The following is a 22,296-nucleotide window of genomic DNA, read 5'->3' as shown; positions in this document are numbered from 1 at the left end:
TAATTTCTCCCATAGGAAACTAAGTCAGAAGTGCTAAAACAATCGCAAAAATGAGCTTTAACCTCCACAGGGCAGAATAAGCTCAATAGTGTTTGTTATTATGACTCAGAAGAGTGTTTTATTAAGAAGCTTATTTGAGTCCAACACCCTTCATCCCTTCTAACCTGTCCCTCTGGAGAGAAAACCCTTTGAATGGACTAGGGCATGGGGATGAGTTCTTCTGAATGTAACTTAGCGTGCTTGTGTGTGTGTGTGTGTGTGTGTGTGACCCCTGCAGGCGGAGCGGATGCGTGCGCAGCTGTCATCGCTGCCGCCACTGCAGGTGCCGAACATGAAGAGTGTGATGATGAAGGAGAACACAGCCGCTGGGGCCCTACAGAGGAAGACCGACGTACTGCTGCACAACCTGATGAAGATGAGCGCAGGACTCAAAGTGGTGGACATCACCGGCAAAACCACAGGTGTGTACGTGTGTGTGTGGACATAATTCTGATGATGATTAATGTTGAAAACTCTTGTGTTGCTGCACTTCTTCTCTGGAAACTGACAGATTGGCAGAACCTTTAACAGAGCATCAATTATTTCTAAGAGAAATCCCGTTTAATGTTGCAAATAAATGTGTGTGTGTGTGTGTGTGTGTGTGTGTGTGTGTGTGTGTGTGTGTGTGTGTAGCGAGTGCAAGTGCTCAGCTGCTGGAGCAGACGGCGAAGATGAAGTCTCTCAGTGACGCTCTGGATAAACTGCAGGTTAGTGCCATTAGTAAACACACACACACACACACATTTCTATACACACAGACTGACAGACACTCATTTCTTACCCGTGTATCTATGTAAGTGTGTTAAACGCTGATTTGATGCTGAAGTGGAAACACATCATGAGGCTTATTTGTCAAGCACACTCGCTCCTGCTTGGCCCCGTTCACACTGTCAGGTCTTGATGGCCTATTTCGATTTGTTGCCTATATCTGATTTTGTAGTCTGTCTGTTTACACGCTGTTTTAATCGTCACCCATATAAAGGTAGGTATTAGCACCTGCGCCACATCAGCCACGATGGAAGAAATTGTCTTGTTTTTAGCTCAGCGAAATATGCGAAGTGTAGTATAAGCAGTGAATCGTTTAGTCTAGATTTACCCCCATGCAGTTTAAGTAATGGTATAGCCCTGATGTCTGTGTGTGTGTGTGTGTGAAGTTGAAGATGTAGCCCTGTGTGTGCACTAGAGAGAATAGAGTTGTTCTATGTGTAGCCCGCAGTGCGTGTATTAATAGCGACAAAAAGAAAAAGTTAAAACACAAAGTTTCCCAACTTTAAGATGATTTAGAGGCGGAGGTGGGAAAGGGCCTATGGTTTAAATATGGTGTCCTCCACCATTCAGAGGAATTTGTGGGTACTGTTACGCACTCGAGGCGAAACAAGTAAAAAACAGAGGGGGAAGCCAAAAGTCACGTTACAAAAGTTTTATTTTTAAGCCCACTGTGATCAAACATTAGGCAAAAACGCCCCGCCAACTCGCACGCCACTGGTCTCCGTCCAACCCTTAGCCGGAAGAATCTCTGTCTGTCAAACAGTGGCAGGACGCTGATAAAAGAGCGCTCACTTAGACTCAGGTGTTCCCCCATCCACCTGATTATGCCTCGCAATGTTACAGCGCATCTGTAGAGGGAGCAAAACAGACACACAGACAGACACGGCAGACAAATGACAGCGCAGCAGGCGTCACAGTACGAGAAAACTCTCAGGTCTGGTGGGAGCAAATTATGGAGACTGACCACTTTCCTCGATCCGATCTGTGTCACTTATAAGCAAAAAATCAGAACTGGCTCACATTTAACTGGCAGTGTAAATGGAGCCTTTGTGTCGTCAGTCTGGCAATTTGTGGGGGGCCGGGTGGGAAAAAAAAGTTTTAAATTAGGACTGCAGTACCTATTCAGACCACTAGGTGTCAGTCATACACACTGCACCTTCGGCAATATGAGTACGACCTGACATTGCATTAAAATCAGGCTGAATGTGACATGATGTTTGATAGCAAGCGAGTCCGCATGGGTGTATTCTGGTGTTGATCCTGTGTTTGTGTGTCAGGCTGAAGTGTCGCAGCATGTGGTTTCCCAGCAGCCCGGAGCGTCGGTGCCGTCCGACTTTGCCACCTTCCCCACGGCCACTTTCGTTAAGGTTAGTGCTCAAAAATACACACACACATTCATTAAACACTGTGTGTGTGTGTGTGTGTGTGTGTGTGTGTGTGTGTGTGTGTGTGTGTGTGTGTGTGTTATTAAGTTTATTATAGTTTAGCATTTGTAATTTTGATACTATTTTGACTTTTGCTGTACATTTCAGTTTAGATTATCGTTGTTTTATCAGTATTGTAGTTAGTTTTAGTTTAGTTTTTAATTTGTACACACATTTCTATTTAGTTTTTATATATTTAATTGTGCTTGGTGAAGATTAATCGCAATTTGTTCATATTTCACATTTCATATTTCAATTTCAACCTTTTCTCTTGGTACCTTTTCTCTGAACAGCATGAAATGCCATCTAAACAGACCATGTCATTCCTGCAAACTATTGTGAGAAGCTTGTGGAAGGAGACGCAAAACACTTGACCAAAGTTATACAGTTTAACAGCAAAGACAAAAAATACCAAGCAAATGTGTGTAAACTTTTGACTGTCGAGAAATTAATAAAATTCTCGGATTATTCTGGCATTTAGCGAATGTAAATCATGTAGGTAATCCTAACGGACCTAAAATAGTAAACGTTTAGTATCGTTTACCAGCAGACATTTATTAAACAATGGTTATGCTCCTTTATTTAGAGTGTCTGTAAACTTCTGCTTCCAACTGTATGTAGCAAAATAATGTTGTATAGTTTTGTTTCTATATGTTTGTGTGTGTGTGTGTGTGTGTGCGTGTGTATCTCACATACATAATAAATATGTATTATACACACACACACACACGCATTGTCAAAACAACTTTAGTTTGGTCTTTGCACAGCATTATTCTTTATTTTCAGTAACTGTAGATTATCAATTTAATTCGTGTGCATTTCTCCAGAGCTTCTACAGTGTAGACTGTGTCAAAGCAGCTTCACATAGAAGATCATGGTGAATGTAAACAGTGTCAGTCCAGTGTTCAGCGTTCAGTTCAGTGTGGTTTAATATGCACTGCTGAAGAGCAAATCCATCCATCGCAAGTGCCGAACCAAACAGGCCAGCGGCATCAGAGTGAAGCAGAGCTGTGTTCAGTGTTTACAGCTCACTCATTCACACTTGTGCTGAACTTACATGCATACATGTCTCTCTCTCTCTCTGTGCATGTGTGTGTGTGTGTGTGTGTGATTTACATGTAGTAAATTGTAAATAGTGATTTACATGTAGTAAAGTAGCAGTAAAATACTGTAGAAGAGCCTTAAAGTCTGAGCAGATTTACTGTGTATGTGATGTGTGTGTATAATGTGTGTGTAATGTGTGTGTGTGTGTATCAGGCGCAGCAGGAGCAACAGAGTGGCTGTGTGTTGGTGTCGAAGCTGATGATCCCGTGCGCTCGAGGAAAAGAGCAGAAGCACACACTCGTCCTGTCACAGCAGCAGCTCCAGCGCGTGCACCACCTGCTCATGACGTAAACACACACACACACACACACACACACTCTCACACACACTCCCTCAGGAACATCTGGCTGATCAGGCCAAAGACACACACACACACACACACTGCTAGTGTGTTGCTTCTCACACACTTTCTGTTTATGCATTTGTATTTTTTTGATGGATTTGATATTAAATACTGTTCAGTCAAGAGAATCTCCTGATGCAAACACACACACACACACACACGCACACACACACGGCTATCAGCTTTATTGTGGTGAAGCCATGAGCTGTAGAGATCGGTTTCTGGCTGCAGGATGAAGTAAATAATCAGGTAATCGTGGCTGATCATCTCAGCGTTTATTTTTTGACTCGGAATTAAAGTCAGAATTGTGAGATTTAAAGTTGCACAAATATACAACACACTGATTTATTTCTTCTTCTTGTAATCTCGGCTTTATTTCAGTGTGATTTACAGGTTTTCACTTAATCTGAGTTTTATCAAAGCCTGTAAACTCACTAATTCACAAATATTGAGCTGTGAGGGAAAGAACTGTGCTTTTACATTAAAATAAATCTATAATCACACAGCTCATATAGCAGTGCAATACTAAAAATGTCTTTATAAATGTGTGCAGCTTGTTTATATGTTGCATTATTGTTTGTTGGGATTGTGGCTGCTTCAGCTCTCAGTTTATAGGATTTCTCATAATTCTGACTTGATCACACAGTTTTTGATGACGAGAAAGTCTGAATTAAAAATAAATCGGATTAATTTTGTTAGGTTTGCAGCTGTTTTCAGATGGGATATTACAGGTTTTCTCATAGTTTAGACTTAACATTTATGCAGTGAAGTTGTGAGTTTATAATCTTGAGAAAATAATCAAATGAATAATTAATACCTCTAGTAATACTGTATTTCATCTAAGTTGTGAAGTATAAAATGACTAGAATCACACAACTGAAATAAAGTCACAATTTAACAACCACTAAATAGATTTATTATATGCTTGTGCAACTTTCTATCTTGCAGAAGGTCAGGATCGCACTAATTAATTTCTCTATATTGCATTATTTTACATTGTTACGTGATGCAACTTTATATCTTGCAATTATTATTTGGTTTTCTGGGTTTTCACCTTTAAGTAGTAAAGGACCATGGAGATTAGAGACAGGAAAGTATTGGGAGCAGAGAGAGGAGAAGTGCCGAGCTGATAATCAAACTCTAATTTAACCACTACACTATTGGCGCTGACTCAGTTTTGTTGTGGCTTTTAGGTGTAAGCTTGAAGCTTTTCGCACAATTTTTAAATCACATTTTTGCAACATTTTGGACCTTCAAACTACAAGATATAAAGATAGACACCAAGTAAAAATAAAAACCTTTTTTTTTTTTTGTAAAGATTGCGACTTTCGGTTGTACTATTTATCGGTTTCTTTTGCATAAACAAATTCTGACTTGCACAATTTTTGCATGTTTTTTTATTTTTTTATTTTTTATTTTTTTTTGCAAAGCACTATAAATTCACAATTATAGTGATGAATTAAACAGCAATTAAACAGCTGAGCAAGAATTTAAACTGTAGATCTGTAGTGTCTGCTTTCTGCTGGCTGTATGTGGGCGGAGTAATACACAAAGGGTAAAGAGGCTGTAGGGGTGCTGATATTACCTTAATATATCATGGCTATCAGCCAATCAGATTCGAGAACCATAAGGAACTGTTGTATAAATATATATATATATATATATATATATATATATATATATATATATATATATATATACTATTAGGCTGTCTATACTAATTTCTCACAATTCTGACTTTTTAAACCACATTTTTTTTCATTATTTTTTTGCAAAACAATTTTTGAATGGCAGTTTTGCAATTTTGACTGTTGCATTTTTTTAAAAAGTCTGAATTAAAAATTCATCCAATTATTTCTGTTAAGATTGCAGCTTTATTTCAGCTAAGATTTTACAGGTTTTCTCACAATTTAGTTAATCGAACACTTTTTTCAGTGAACTTGTGCTTTCACAATCCTGAGAAAATCATCAGATGACTAGAAGGTCTAAGTTGTGAAATATAAAACAAATATAATCACACAACAGAAATAGTCACGATTTTAACAAACAAAATGTGTTCATTATACATTTGTGCAACTTTATATATTGTGTTTTTTTTTTTTTTTAGGCTTTTACAAAGATAAAATAGCTTTTTATTGTGGCTTTCAGGTGTAAGTTTAAAGCTTTTCTCACAGATTTTAACTTTTAAATCACATTTTTTTGCAATATTACCTTCAAACTACAAGATATAAAGTTGCACAATGTTAGAATAAATATATATATATATATACACACACACACAGACACATGTATATAGTTCGTTAGGATTGTGACTATTTCTGTTGTACTATTTATTGTTTGTTTTGTGCAGAATTCTGACTTTATCGCACAATTTTTTTATTTTTGTAAATTCACATTTTGAAAAATGCAACACAATTAAAATTGCAAAAAAAAAACTGAATTAAAAAAGATTTATTGTAAGAATAGAGAAAATAAGCTCTCACAATTCTGACTTTTTAATCACATTTTTTCATTATTTTTGCAAATGATCTTAAAATTGTAATTTGTAAAGTTGCACCAGTTTAGAATAAATACATCTTAATGTTATGACTGCAACTTATTTTATTATTATTGAGAGGTTACAGGTTTTCTCACTGTTTAATCTGACAGTTTTAGCAGTGAAGTTGTGAGTTTGGAGGTTTTCACAATCCTGAGAAAATCATTACTAGAAGGTCTAAGTTGTGAAATATAAAACAGCTGTAATCACACAACTGAAATAGTTGCAATTTTAACAAACCCAAAGTTTATCTATTATAAATTTGTGCATCTTTATATCTTGCTGTCTTTAAGGGGGTTTTACAGGCTTTGCTAACTTAAATACATTCTACACAATACAAAATTTTTGCACTATTTTTGGAAAACCTTGTAAACAGACAACTTCAAACTACAACATATAAAGTTGTACAAAGTTCGAATAAAAAAATATACATTTTGTTTGTGGCCTGGTGGTTAAGTGCGCCGACATACAAGCACCATGGTGCTCACGATTCCCTTTGCCGACCCTTATCTTCTCTCTGCTCCCAATATTTTTCTCTTTATAACCTCCACTGTCCTCTCCAACTAAAGTGACAACTGGCTAAAAAAATTATTGTTAAAAAAAGGATTGCGACTTTATTTCAGTTGTGAGATTTATTATGTTTTTTGCATAATTCTGACTTTCACACAATTTTCTCATTATTTTTAGCAAAAAAACTTGAAATTAGGCAGTCAAACAAGTCTGAATAAAGCTGTATATGTATTATTGTTAGGCTTGTGACTCTTTCAGCTGTGTGATTTCTCACAATTCTGACTTTTTAAACACAATTTTTGCATTATTTTTGCCAAAAATCTTTAAATTGCGAGATGTAAAGATGCATTAATTTAGAATAAATAATTTTATTTTAGTTTAGACAGAAACTTTGTTTCAGCTGAAAAAAATATATAGTTTCTTTTCTTCACAATTTTGGACTTTTCAACCAGAAAATGTTTGACATGTTGCTCATTTCTGACTTTTTTTTTAAATATAAAGCCTAAATTATGAGATCTAAAAGTCACGGTTACCTTTCTATATATTTTATCCTGTTCTGGAAATGAACTTCTGCATATGGTAAAGCTTCTGAAACTTTATACGGTTCACATTTGGTCTTACATTTGGCATAATAAGAGTCATCAAGGTGTATTAGTTATTTAGTGAATGACCTTGATCTGGTGGAGGAGCTGAAATGAGGAAATGTAGAAAGGCTGTAGGGAAATCCACATTAAATAGCACTAATTAAAACTCATTTTTCACTGATAAGTTAACTTTTGCATTGTAGTTTTGCACCAGTAATTGATTATTTCATCAGCGCTTCATTATAAAGGACCAACTCAATCTAGAGGTAACCACTATTTAATCCTACATTTACACACGGCTGCTTTGTGTAATTCATGTTTTATGCAAGACTGAAGCACAAGTGTGTGTGTTTTCAGTCACTGTTGTCTGTGTTTAACATCTCCGAGCTTCAGTTGATTTACTCTTCATCATGTTGGTTCAGTGTTTTAATAGTTTATGCATTTGACGCGTTTCTTATGGAGACGACTGCAATAAAGATGGAAAAACAAGACATTAAATGCATTTCTTTGGTTTATTGACAGAAATCTATAATACATGAATGAATGAACAAGAAAATGCAGAGTTTTTAAAAGCATAATTTCCTTTAAATTATTTGAAGTCCCTTTTATTTTTGTTATTTAGAAATTAAAGCATATTTTTACAGAAATTTTCCTCTTTAAATTCAGAATTCAGAGTGCCCTGCTCACATAATTTGGAGTAGATGAATAAAAAAAAGGATCCTATTTTCCAGAGGAACCCCTCTAAATGTTAAGATGCATGTGAAATATTGCACATATTCATGATCACTGGTTGATTTACTCGTCATCATCATGTTGGCTCAGTGTTTTAATAGTTTATGCCAGGGGTGCACAAACTTTTCCATATAAATGGCCAAAAGCCCAAAATCATTGAGAGCCGTGGGCCGACACTTGCCTTAGGTAATTTCCTTATTTATTTCATAGAGTTTAAAAGTCAATAAAAAACATTACTAATGCAGTATAATGATCAAGTATAGCTGATTACAATAAAAAACATAACATAACCCAGTGGAGTTGAATGCAGAGTGCACTAGTCTAGCAGAATCTGCCTTCATTTGCTCACTGATGTCTCTGCATTGTCCTCTATCCGTCCAGTGACAGTACGCACATTTCAAAACAAAATCTGATTTATTTAAGTGAAACAGCTCCCTTCAGTTTGTTGTAGCTTAGCAAAAAAGAAAACAAAAAAATGAACACAGGCTCTTTCTGAAAATGTACCCCTGCATACATTTCTGGAGAGCACCAAATTTGTCCCTGGAGCTGTTTTTTTTTTTTTTATTGCAGTTTTTGTGTATCCACCAGAGGCTGCTGTGTACACTTTTTCAGATCTTAGATTTCTCTCCTGAGTGCCATTCATGCCTGCTGTTCTCACGGTTATCCACCAGAGGCCGCTGTGTAAGCTTTTTCAGATCTTAAATTTCTCTCGATAGTGCCATTCGTGCCTGCTGTTCTCATATAAATCCACCAGAGGCCGTTGTCGACTGACTGACTGTTTGTCTGATACCCCCCCACCCCCCGTCAAAACCCAGACGATAGTGTTTTTAAAAGCAATCCCGACAAAGAAAAGCCATCACAGCTGCCTGATTTTTGCCACGTTTTCAGATCTTCCCACATTCTCACCCTGTTGTTTACTTGTTTATTTTATTTGTTGGCTTTTGTTTTTGTCTTACCTGCTTTCTGGAACCATTCTAGGCCAGAGTCGAGCTTTGTGTTCGTGGTCAACTCCTTATTGTGTCTCAAGTCCTGCGAGCCACTAGACAAACTGGTAACAGCGGGAAAGGAATGCCGTCATACTTCTGGCTGCATAATTTGTGATCTCCAGAAGTGTATATGGGGTACATATTCAGAATGAGCCTGTGTTGCAATGAAAGCTTACAGTAAATTAGAAATAAACCATCCTGATAATTCTCCCTCTCTTCTCAGATTTGCCAAACCAAAGCTTAACATGGGCCAATCTTGACCTGCGGGGACTAGTTTAAGCATCTCTGGTTTATGCATTTGACAAGCTTCTGGAGGAAAAAACAAAACACAAAATGCTCTTTTTGTTGTTGTTTATTGACAGAAATCTATAAAACTTGAATAAGAAATTGCAGATTTTTAAACGTATAATTCCCTTTGATTTAAAGTGCATTTATTTCTGTGATTCAGAGATTAAATCATCAAAACAAACGTAAAGCATTATTTAAAATGGCTTTGATTTGCAGAAAGCATTGATTAATTGACAGCTGTTTAAATCCTTCATTCATTAGAAACTCTATCTAGAGATGAATCACTATAATAGAGGATCTTTAATCCCACATTTACACTATAAAGATGAGGAGAAGGTGTAGAACATCAACACAGTTTTACTTCATTGTCAGAAATCTACAAAACATAAATGAACCTGAAATCACAGCATTCGTTAAAGTATAATTCCCTTTCGTTAATGATTTACAGCGCATTTGATTGTCATTATTAGGAGATTGAATCATAAAGAGCAAATGTAAACAGTTATTTAACCCTAAAGCCACCTTCTGGACACTTTCGGGCTTCAATATCTCAAGTGTGAACCCAATTTTCATGCATTTATTTTCTAAATAAGGTCATATAAATGTATTGGTCAAACTTCCAAATTACGTAATTAGAGATTTTATTTTGGCATTGTTTTTTTTTTGTGATTAATATGCCTCTAAAAGTACAGATTTTTAAACAAATGCTTTTATTTTGACTGTTCTCTATTCATTTCCTATAGGAAAAATGATGTTATGATAAAGTCCTCTTTACAGTTAGATTTGCTGAAACAACTCATGTTTTTTTTGTGTTTGCTCAAATAGCAGACTTATAAAACATAGCCAAGTCCTTAAATTACTGATTTAAAAGAAACTATTTAAACAAAACAGAAAAGAAAATGATCTTTCAACCACTTTAACCCTCTTTGTCTGTGTGTGCTCAAATAATAAACTTGTAAATGTCAATATACAGGTCACACTTTACAATCAGGGTTCATAACAGTGCTTGTACAGCATTTAACAATCATAGATCAACATTCACTGATGAAATTAATAACTTAGCAGATGCACTGTGAGTTAACATGAACTAACAATCAGCAGCTGTATTTACATTTACTAACATGAGCTAGCACTGGATTAAATGTGTTCATTGTTTGTTCATGTTACCAAATAGATTAACTTATACCACCTTATTGTAAAGTGTTACTAATATATAATAAACTGCTCAGATTATGGACAAGCCTAAATAAAGTGGCTCTAAATGGCCACAGATATCCTTGGGGAAGCTGGAGGGTTAAAATGACTGCGTTTGCCAGAAGCCTTCATCAGTTGACCGCTGTGTAGATCATATTAAACGTGCAGCACAGAGTGATCAGAAAAAGGCGCTGAAGAAATCCAGCGTGTCCTCTTCAGTTTCTGTTTCATTGCAGAATGGGGGAGGAATGAACTGCTCCGGGTCCGGGATTCCCGTCACTGCGTTAAAATAGCTGGAAAACACAAACAATACGAGTTCACGGCCAAGCAAACACTGCTGGATGAAGGAACACAGTTAAAGTCCACATCAAATCAATACTAGCCATGTCGATGCTGTTAGCTCACACTGCTAATTTCGTGGGGAATAATTCATCTCTGCGTTTCATTATGTTTGCTCTTGTAATCTAAACTGAAACTTGAACTGAAATCTTGGTTTTCAGTTCAATTCTCAGATTAAGGCTCTATTTTGATGATCCATGTGCAAAGTGCAGGGCGCAAACGCATTCAGGGCGTGTCAGAATCCACTTTTGCTATTTTAAGGACGGAAAAATCCGCTTTGCGCCGTGGCGCATGGTCTAACAGGGTTGAGCTTATTCTCTTAATGAGTTATAGGTGTGTTGCTTTTAATAAAACAAAATTATTAAAATAATAATAACATAATACAAAAGCAAATTGTCATGAAACCCCCGGTTTCTCAAAATAGCAATGCGCCTCAACATGCCTCCCTTTTTAGACCAGAACGCCTATGGGCGCACATATGAACGCAAATGCATTTGCTATTTAAACAGCGTGGCGGAAAACATCAAAACGACTCTTGCGCCAAGCTGAAAGTAGCAAACAACAATTGCGTCCAGCCTTGTGCTACATTGCACCGAGTGCATGATAGGGCCCTAGGTCTGTCTGGGGTAGTGGGTGGGGCTAACAATCTTAACCACGCCCCTCCAGCTGTCATCGCTTTGATCACAAACAGAAATGGTGAGGAGGAGGAGGAGTCTGTTAGGTTGTAATAACTCTCTCCAAACCTTTTTCCCCATCTCACTAAATGACTTTGCTACATCCAATCAGCTCGCAGTAAAAAAAAAGCCACGCCCACTGTTTACTCATTTAATATTCTGTTTCTCTAGGAACTGTCACAAAACAAACAGTCACATCTTCCGGATTATGCAGACTTTAAGGTTTTGTTTTCCATATTGTGATGCAGAAAAATCTTGTTGCGTTTTTTACGTAGCCATCATTTCATCTCAGTGTGTCATCGGTAGCCATGACTATTGATTTGGACTCGTTTCTAGCGCTCCATTCACACAGGGCTTCAGCGTCATTGCTTGACTGAAGGCGTGTCTAAAGTTGGGGCTGACGCGTTTGTCATAGCAGCATCAGCCAATGAAATTCAGTCAGCAAGAGGCCACTGTCTAGCTGGTGTATTTGCATACAGCGATCTGATTGGCTGACACTTTCATTGGCGCTTGAAAAGTTGAGCTGGTCCCAACTTCTGCAGCGAGCAACACCTCTGAAGCAGCGCCGACGAATCCACAATGCAGTTCGGCAACGCCTGACGTCACCCATTCAAAGTGAGGGGGAAGCGTTGATGCTGACGCCCCGTGTGAATAAAGCGTAAGTGTTTATTTTTACTTTATTAAACCTGTCACCCATTCACTGCCATTATATGAAGCTCAGAGAACTACAGATTCAGCTCCGAAATCTGCTTTAATGTTCGGCTGAAGAAGACCGAAGGTGATTAAATAAGTAGGGTGAACTATCCCCTTAAACACGAACAGAACTAATGTAAGATATGCTTGATCTGTACTGTATAAGCACTTTTAGAAAGGCTATTTCTCTCATTTTACTCATAGTATGACATTTCAGTAATATCTCCATTAGTAGACCTGGATTAAAGTCCTCGATTCAGATGGATGATTTCATTTCTTCATGAAGATTCTCTGAAGGGATTGGTGTTGTGAATATGAGGGTGAGTAAATGATGAGGGTTTATTTTGATTTTACGCTGATATCAATGGTTTTCGAGATGGATTTACTTATTCTGTTTGGATCAGGGATGTCAAACTCAATTCCTGGAGGGCTGCAGCCCTGCAAAGTTTAGTTCAAAGAGGGTTATCTTACGTGGTGGTGACCCAGCCGGTCTGTTCTGTGTAGTAGAGTGTGGACACCGGGATACAGCCGAACTCAGTCACTGTGGCCACATATTTACCTGTACACAGTACAACACAGTTATAAAGCATTGTGAAGACTCATTCAGCTCAATAAGAAGTCTCAAACTTGTGCAATTAGCAAATTAGCATTAGTTCACTCCCAGAAAGAACATTTCCTTATAGCTTTCTTCTGTATTTTTTTAATCAAAATTAAGTTTTTCAATGTAATACATGGTAAAATCTATTATGCCCAATGTCTTGTGTGAAAAACAAACTTTATGACATGCTGAATCATTATTAAGAGCTAAAATGTCAATATTATGACATATAAAGACAATTATGAGATAAAAGTCATAATTAGGAGGACCATATTTAATCAAGTCAAAAATACAGAATTAAAAATCTGAGTTCACTGACAGTTTAAGAGATGTCGTATGTGAGACAGGTTAAAATGAAGACAAATATGAGATAATAGATCAAAATAATGACATTTTGAGATGTTTTTATCCCTTTATAGTGGACTTTTAAAGACTCTTAAGACATGCTGAATCATAATTATGAGCTAAAGTGTCAATACTGTGACATATAAAGACAATTATGAGATAAAACTCATAATTAGGAAGACCATATTCAATCAAGTCTAGTCTAAAAAACTAAATATAAAGCATGCCATTTGTCTTGTGTGAAAAACAAAACCTCTGGCATGCTGAATCATAAGTATGAGCTAAAATGTCAATACAGTGACTGATAAAGACAATTATGAGATAAAAGCCATCATTAGCAGGACTATTTTACAAGCACAAGATTAAAACACTGAGTTTATTGATGAAGTTTAAGTTTTGAGATGTCGGACATGAGATTTAAGTCAAAATGATGACAACTATGAGATAATAGATCAAAATAATGACACCTGAGAGGGTTTTCCCTTCATTTAGTGGACTTTTAGTTCTTTATTTTTCAGTGTTATGCATATTATATCATACTATACCATTTGTCCTGCAAGCTAAATCATAAATATGAGCTAAAACGTTAATATTGGGACATATAAATACAATTATGAGATAAAAGTCATAAATTGCAGAACAATATTCAATCAAGTCTAAAATACAAGATTAAAAGACGGAGCTCATTGATAAAGTTTAAGCTTTGAGATGATATGAGAGTCTAAATGATGCCTGAAGACAAATATGAGATAAAAGACCAACATAATGAGGTTTTTGGGAGGGTTTTTTTTCTATTTAGTGGTTTAGTGGACTTCTAGTACTTTTATTTTTTTATGTAATGCAAGTTATAATCTGCTATGGCATTTGTCTTTTGTGATAAGCAAAACTTCTGGCATGCTAAATCATAACTATATGCTAAAATGTCAATACTTTGACATAAAGACAATTATGAGATAAAAGTCATAATTAGGAGGACAATATTCAATCAAATCAAAAAGTGATGTCCGATATGAGATCTAAGTTAAAATGATGACAAATATGAGATAATAGATCAAAATAATGACATTTTGAGATGGTTTTTCCTCCATATAGTGGACTTTTAATAGTTGAGCTTCTACAAGTAAACTAAACGTAAAAAGGAGTTTTGAGTCGTGAGTGAGACTCTAAATAATCTCAGCCTTAGTTTGTCATTATTTAGGAAAAAACATCTAATCTGTGCAATAAAAGACAATTATGAGATAATAATTCAAAAATTGTCAGTTTTTTTAACCAAAATGTTGACTTATTAATGTAATGCATGGTATAATCTATTATGCCATTTTTCTTGTGTGCAAAACAAACCGTATGACATGCTGAATCATAATTATGAGCTAAAACGTCAATATTGTGACCTATAAAGACAATTATGAGATAAAAGTCATAATCAGGAGGACAATATTCAATCAAGTCAAAAAAAGAAGATTAAAAGTCTGAGCTCGTTGATAAAGTTTAAGCTTTCAGATGTCAGACATAAGATTTCAGTTGTAAAGATGTGACAAGACAAATATGAGATAACAGATTAAAATATTGACATTTTCAGAGGGTTTTTTTCTCCATATAGTGGACTTTGAGCTTCCAAACTACAAGTTAAAAACAGTTTTAAAGACTCTAAATAATCCCAGTTTTGGCATGTCATTATTCTGACATTGTCATGATTATGAGGGAAACATCTAATCTGTGCAATAAAAGATGATTATGAGATAATAATCAGAAAATTGTCAGATTTTTTTTTTTGTAACCAAAATGTAGATATTTTTTTCAATGTAATGCATATTATAATCCACTGGTATTTGTCTTGTGTGAAAAACAAACCTTCTGGCATGCTGAATCATTATTATGAGCTAAAACGTCAATAATGTGCAACGAAATTATGAGATAATCCTATTATTATCAGATATTTTTACAGAGCTGTTGACTCCTAATGTAGAATGTTGAATATGAAAAGTAAAACTTATGCTAATGCTAAATAAAGCACATAAATGTAAATGAATGTGACACAATAAAACAACTATGAGATAAAAGTCATAATTAGGAGGGAAATCAAGTCTTCAAATCTGCAACTGATGATTATTTTGATATTGATTGTATGATTATTATTAAAATAGAAAAACTGACTGACTCATTATTTCTGAACACAACACAACATCTTGTGCTTGTCTAGAAAATGTTTCCTGATTTAAGGATTTTGAGATATTTGGACAAGAAGCAAGATGAAAACCCTCAGTAAATACAGCGTGTGTTTGCAGTGGCTTTCCTGATAAGAGTGCAGTGTTTCTGTAAGTGCTGTGTGTATGGTGTGTGTGTATGTGTGTTTACCTTGAGTCTCAGGTACGTCTCCTGTCCAGGTGTTGACCAGCAGACCTTCACCTGGAGCCGACGAGCCGCCCAGAATCACCTGCGCCAGGAGTGTTGCATTACGGGGGATCCGTGAGGGGTGGAAGGAGCTGTGCAGGGCATTCTTCTGACACGTCTCATTCTTGTAGTTCATGCTGTAAACAACACCCTACACACAAACACACACACACACACACACATATATACATACATGCATACATACACATGTTTGTTTTTGTGAATTGTGGGGACATTCCACTGGTTTTCATTTCAATCTGTTTGGTGTGTGTGTGTGTGTGTGTGTGTGTGTGTTTGTAAGAGGAGGAGATTGTGTGTTTACATGCTTGTTTGTATGCGTGTCTGTTTGTGTGTGCCTGTGTGTGTGTGTGTGTGTGAGATAGAGAAATTGTTTGCTTGTGTGTGTGTTTGACATGTTTGTGTGCTTGTTTTTGTTTGTTTGTTTGTTTGTGTGTGTGTTTGTGTGTTTGTAAGAGAAGGAGATTGTGTGTTTACATGCTTGTTTGTATGCGTGTCTGTCTGTTTGTTTGTTTGTTTGTTTGTTTGTTTGTGTGTGTGTGTGTGTGTGTGTGTGTGTGTGTGTGTGTGTGTGTGTGATAGAGAGATTGTTTGCTTGTGTGTGTGTGTGTGTGTGTATGTGTGTGTGTGTGTGTGTGTGTGTGTTCAGGGATCTCAGCACATGTTTCTCCAGATTGATTCTGCTGCCATGTGAGTGCAGGAGTTGTGCTGTATCTGCTGATCTCTCCACTATATAGACAGTAAGTGTGCAGGATCTGAGGATCTGCTGCTTTCTGTTCCTCTGACTCTCTGCTGCACGCTGAGGTTCACACGTACAGTATCTCTCAACTGTCCCCAGTTCCTCAGTGCGGTTTCTCACAGTGTGTGTGTGTGTGTGTGTGTGTGTGTGTGTGTGTGTGTGTGTGTGTGTGTGTGTGTGTGTGTGTGTGTGTTTTACCTCTCGAAACAGGAACAGCATGTTCAGGTGGAAGGATTTACTGTCCACTTCACCAAACTCCCACAGTCGGATCCGCTGCCCGAACGCATCATAGCGATATTTGGCAACCGCCCAGTCCTGACCATCTCGAGCGCTCTGGAAAACAACACGTGTGTGTGTGTGTTTATGTATATATAAGTCTGTTTACGTTGAGAAACCACTGCTAAACCTAATGATACAGACGCATTCAGGTACTAGCAATCATTTAGCCATTAGGGAATATATACAGTGTTAGTAACTCAATATTATAACAAATGCTATAATAATTGTAATAATAATAGGCTTTACACAATAGGGGGGAATCTCCTCATCCACCACCAGTGTGCAGCGCCAGACCGCACACCACACAGCAGCTGATAGGTGGAGAGGAGACAGATGAAGCCAATTATGATATTGGGATGTTTGGAGGCCAGTGGGCAGATTTGGCCAGGATGCCGGGGTTAAACCCCTACTCTTTTACCAAGGACATCCTGGGATTTTTAACGACCACAGAGAGTCAGCACCTCGGTTTAACGTCTCATCTGAAAGACGGCGCTCAAGGAGCAGTATAGAGTCTCCTTCACTATACTGGGGCATTAGGACCCACACACACCACAGGTTGGGCGTCCCCTGCTGGCCTCACTAATACCACTTACGGCAGCAACCTAAAGTTTCCATGTGGTCTCCCATCCAGGAACTGACCGGGCGCAGCCCTGCTTAGCTTCAGTGGGCGACCATGTGAGAGTTGCAGAGAGCTAGCTGCCGGCAATAAAAATGTTCTCTATTAAACATCACTTTTTTAAAAAGAATTTAAAATTTCACTAAGCTATAAATCAACTATAAATACTCATCTGTCACTCTACATTTCTCAACTCTTTGGCACCATCTTGCAATTGAATAATAATAATAATAATAGTAATAATAATAATATCCATGTAATGAGCAGGATATAGTACATCCAGGATGGTTATTATGGCCAATAAACCTTTCAGTCTTTACAACAGCAGCTGATGAGCCTGGTGCACTTTCTGTTGGGGATAAAGTAGATCCAGCAGGTTGTTCTCTCAGAATAAAGCCTGACAGGTTTATCAGCAACCCGGCATGGAGCACAGCACTGTTGTAGACTTTGTAGGCTTTATTTTGAGAAAATAAACTTCTGGATGTACTTTATCCTGATCATTACATAATACTGGACACTATACATTAATCTGAAACATACTAAACTGCTGATAAACCTGTCAAGATTTATTCTGAGATGACAGCCTCGTTAATCTACTTTAGCCCTAACATAACACAATTACACTCACCGGCCACTTTATTAGGTATACCTGTCCAACTGCTCAGCAAATCACATGGCAGCAACTCGATACAGCTTCAACGCTTCACATTCACTTTGAATGGGTGACATCAGGTGTTGTCGAACTGCATTGTGGATCCATCGGTGCCGGTTCAGTGGCGTTGCTTGCTACACAAGTTGGGACTTGCTCAAGTTTTCAAACGCCGACGGAAGCGTCAGCCAATCAGATCGCTGTATGCAAATACACTAGCTCAGACAGTGGCCTATTGCTGACTGAATTTCATTGGCTGACACTGCTATGACGATCACATCATCCCCAACTTAAAACATGCCCATTGTCAAACGTTGACGCTGAAGCACTGAATGGGGCGTAAAGCATGTAGACATGGTCAAGACGATCTGCTGCAGTTCAAAGCGAGCATTGTGGTGGTGGTGTAATGGTGTGGGGGGGATTTTCTTTGGGTCCATTAGTACCAATTGAGCATCAACGCCACAGCCTACCTGAGTATTGCTGCTGACCATGTCCATCCCTTTATGAGCACAGTGTCTCCATCTTCTGATGGCTACTTCCAGCAGGATAACGCAGCATGTCATAAAGCTCAATCATCTCAGACTGGTTTCTTGAACATGACGATGAGTTCACTGTACTCAAATGGCCTCCACAGTCCCCAGAGCTCAATCCAATAGAGCAGCTTTGGGATGTGGTGGAACGGGAGATTGGCATCATGGATGTGCAGCCGACAAATCTGCAGCAACTGTGTGATGCTATCATGACAATATGGAGCAAAATCTCTGAGGAATATTTCCAGCAGCTTGCTGAATCTCTGACACCAAGGATTAAGGCAGATCTGAAGGCAAACGGGGGTAAAGTAAAGTGTACCTAATGGAGTGGCCAGTGAGTGTTATGTCATAACAGAATCAAGTATTTCAAATGTACATGTAATAATCACGATAAACACTGGCTGGATGTACATTATCCTGCTCATTATTACATGTATATTCTTATTCAGTCTCCAAAATGACCAAGCAGGACCGTCATGTAAACGTTCAGTGTTAGTACTGTAAATGATCTTAATGATGTAAACAGAGGCTCACCACACTCAGACTGCCGGACAGCAGCGGTGGACTGTCTGCAAAACACAAGATCACAGCATTCACACTTTAGGGACTCTTAAAAGACGTTATGAGAGGAGGGGGGGGGGTGCTGTATTGTTGTTCAGTTGATTTCACTTCACTGTTTACTCTGAAAGCAGAAGCACTGAAGGTCACCTGAAAAATACCTAAAATACCAAAACACTCTGGTGCACTCGTATGGCATACTCATTATTCTGCTGTATTTCTGCCTCAGATTAAGCTTTTATAGAGCACTCCTTCAAATACTCATCCCCGGAGTCTTACTGAGGGACTTTTATGAGTTTATAAATGTATTAAATTCACTATAGAGTGATATGATCAGTAAATCATGACGATTTGTTTATTATGGTGATCAAATGTATTCAAGGAAGTAAATCCTATTCAATTTTAAGCATTTTATAGATTCATGCAGAATGACTTTGAGAGCGTAGGAGCTGAAAAACTGACCACAACAACAACACATGTGACACATGCAAAAACATCATCAAAATCTAATTAAACCAATTTCTTGCTAAACAAAGCAACATCAGTTATGTCCTGCAATACATCTACTTGAGGACTGATAATATTACAAATGGTTTTGTACATATTGTACAGATTTATCTAAACATGTATATATTTTATAATATATATTTTATATTTATATATACACTACCGATCAAGTTTGGGGTCAGTTTTTTTTTTCTTCATGTTTTCATCAAGGCGACATTTATTGAATGTAAAAAAAAAAAAAAAAAAAAAGTTTAATATTTATTCAAATTTTAAATACCTGCTTTCTTATTGTAAATGAAATTATTAGTCCAGAAATTATTGCTTTTATTACTAATTACTAGTATTACTATTATACTATTACTATTAATAGTAATAATAATATTCGTAATTATTAATATTAGAGTATTAGAGTTTCTGAGGGATCATGTGACTGAAGACTGGAGTAGTGAAGCTGAAAATTCATCTTTAATGTCACTAGAATAAACGATTAAATAAAATTATAATCTACTGTTGAACAGTTAGTTTATAGTGCAATAACATTTCACTATTTTACAGTGTTTACTGTGCATTTGATTAAATAAATGCAGCCTTGGTGAGCCGGAGAAGCTTATTTCAAAATATTTACATATCCTACTGACCCCCAACCTTTGACCAGTAGAGTGTGTGTATGTATGTATGTATGTATGTATGTATGTATGTATGTATGTATGTATGTATGTATGTATGTATATATATATATATATATATATATATATATATATATATATATATATATATATATATATATATATATATATAATGTATATATATAAATTATTATTATTATTATTTATTTATTTATTTATTTAATTACAGAAATATCTTTAAACTTATATTTCTGGTAAATTTCTGTAATTTACTTTTTCTTTTTTTACGGTAAATTTCTGTAATTTTATGGACGTTATTTAACTTTTTTTCTGGAAAAAAAAGAGTAATATTACAGATTTGTTGACAGTATATATATATATACTGTCCCCCCCCCACATTACTATAACTACAGTAGAAGCTCTAGTGTTTTTGAAGTATGTTTAAAGTATGTAAGTACTGCTGGCTTGCATTCTATAGTTGCTATGGTAACACAGATATATTAATACATATATATATATATATATATATATATATATATATATATATATATATATGACCCAATAATAAACAATAGTATAAGCTATAGGGTACATTATACTACATTTTACTTTAGTAAAAACTAAACTACACTGCAGCATTTATCACAGTTTATTAGTTTTACTATAGTTCATACTACAGTATGCTGTAGATTATAATATATGCAGTATAATACACTGTACTATAGTATAGCTCAACAACACAGTGTTTACTATAAAGGGGTGTAGTATTTCAGAGTATTTGCAGACTTACGGCATTGGTGTGGTCTCTGCGCAGAACAGCAGACGGTCAGAAAGAGCAGCGGAGCAACAAACAGCAGCAGCAGCTTCATCATCACACACACACACAATGTGGAGAGTTAAGCTGCTGTCTGACAGTAAACACACACACACACACTTCCTCATACACAGCTCTTGAGTTCAGTCCGGGATCCACTGCCGGGTCTTCAGTGTCACATTGTGAATTATAAACACTGACCTGGAGTCAGAAAGCTGCTTCATTTTTCATTCAATCCGTATTCTGTTTACATACTCAATCTGCTGAATCACTTCCTGCATTCATTCATTTATACTTATACACACATTGTACAGTGTCTTATTTTCCCCCATTTATTTCTGCTTTTGCATTATGGGATATTGATCTGTCAACACACAAAAAAGATGGAAAAAACTATTTAATAGTGTGCAGTGCTATATTGTCTGGATTGATGTTTAATATTATGCTACAGAAACCTTGTAATAAACTGCAGCACATTTTTTTTGTTACAGACTTACTCACCGGCCACTTTATTAGGTACACCTCACTAGTACCGGGTTGGACCCCTTTTGCCTTCAGAACTGCTTTAATCCTTGGTGTCAGAGATTCAGCAAGCTGCTGGAAATATTCCTCAGAGATTTTGCTCCATATTGACATGATAGCATCACACAGTTGCTGCAGATTTGTCGGCTGCACATCCATGATGCCAATCTCCCGTTCCACCACATCCCAAAGCCGCTCTGTTGGATTGAGCTCTGGGGACTGTGGAGGCCATTTGAGTACAGTGAACTCATCGTCATGTTCAAGACACCAGTCTGAGATGATTGAGCTTTATGACATGCTGCGTTATCCTGCTGGAAGTAGCCATCAGAAGATGGAGACACTGTGCTCATAAAGGGATGGACATGGTCAGCAGCAATACTCAGGTAGGCTGTGGCGTTGATGCTCAATTGGTACTAATGGACCCAAAGAAAATCTCCCCCACATCATTGTAGCCTCAGTTTCCTGTTCTTAGCTGACAGGAGCTGCACCCGGTGTGCTCTTCTGCTGCTGTAGCCCATCCGCCTCAAGGTTGGACGTGTTGTGTGTTCAGAGATGCTCTTCTGCAGAGCTCGGTTGTAGCGAGTGCTTGTTTGAGTTACTGTTGCCTTTCTATCAGCTGGAACCAGTCTGGCCATTCTCCTCTGACCACTGACCTCATCAACAAGGCATTTGCGCCCACAGAACTGCCGCTCACTGGATATTTCCTCTTTGTCGGAGCATTCCCTGTAAACCCTAGAGATGATTGTGTGTGAAAATCCCAGTAGATCAGCAGTTTCTGAAATACTCAGCGCAGCCCGTCTGGCGGCAACAACCATGCCACGTTCAAAGTCTCTTAAATCCCTTTTCTTCCCCATTCTGATGCTCACTTTTACATGCATCAGATCCTCTTG

At 37.2% G+C, this 22,296-nt stretch overlaps 4 protein-coding genes across 10 annotated transcripts in view; 3 read left to right on the top strand and 1 right to left on the bottom strand.

The window, feature by feature from the left end:
• dctn1a (dynactin 1a) overlaps positions 1-3,801 on the top strand; it is a 46,959-nt gene extending 43,158 nt beyond the window's left edge. For 5 of the 6 annotated variants that reach the window (XM_087259066.1, XM_087259065.1, XM_087259067.1 and 2 more), the window contains 4 exons: positions 278-461; positions 673-746; positions 2,085-2,174; positions 3,489-3,801. In XM_087259066.1, coding sequence (XP_087115192.1) covers positions 278-461; positions 673-746; positions 2,085-2,174; positions 3,489-3,626 — 486 coding nt within the window. In that variant the 3' untranslated portion in view covers positions 3,627-3,801. 6 annotated transcript variants of the gene reach the window in all.
• The window catches only part of alpk1 (alpha kinase 1), an 859,869-nt gene that overhangs the window by 71,207 nt on the left and 766,366 nt on the right, over positions 1-22,296 (top strand). The gene's annotated exons all lie outside the window — the stretch shown is intronic.
• Positions 1-22,296, top strand: part of drap1 (DR1-associated protein 1 (negative cofactor 2 alpha)) — a 660,385-nt gene that overhangs the window by 276,133 nt on the left and 361,956 nt on the right. The gene's annotated exons all lie outside the window — the stretch shown is intronic.
• epdl1 (ependymin-like 1) lies at positions 9,363-20,980 on the bottom strand. 2 transcript variants are annotated; one of them, NM_001293702.1, is made up of 6 exons: positions 20,861-20,980; positions 18,914-18,948; positions 16,504-16,638; positions 15,513-15,699; positions 12,686-12,773; positions 9,363-10,801 (listed from the first exon to the last, which is right to left on the bottom strand). In NM_001293702.1, the coding sequence occupies exons 1-6, from the start codon at positions 20,940-20,942 to the stop codon at positions 10,687-10,689; spliced, it is 642 nt and encodes a 213-aa protein (NP_001280631.1). In that variant the 5' UTR covers positions 20,943-20,980; the 3' UTR covers positions 9,363-10,686. The 2 variants fall into 2 exon arrangements, with proteins under 2 accessions (NP_001280631.1, XP_087114729.1); XM_087258603.1 differs by lacking the exon at positions 20,861-20,980 and adding an exon at positions 20,437-20,509 and having other exon boundaries at positions 18,914-19,116.

This window comes from Danio rerio, chromosome 7 (genome assembly GCF_052040795.2).
Source record: "Danio rerio strain M-AB ecotype USA chromosome 7, GRCz13ab, whole genome shotgun sequence".
Classification (NCBI taxonomy): domain Eukaryota; kingdom Metazoa; phylum Chordata; class Actinopteri; order Cypriniformes; family Danionidae; genus Danio; species Danio rerio.
Note: the sequence above shows the minus strand (reverse complement) of the source record. Positions and strands in the feature narration are given on the sequence as shown.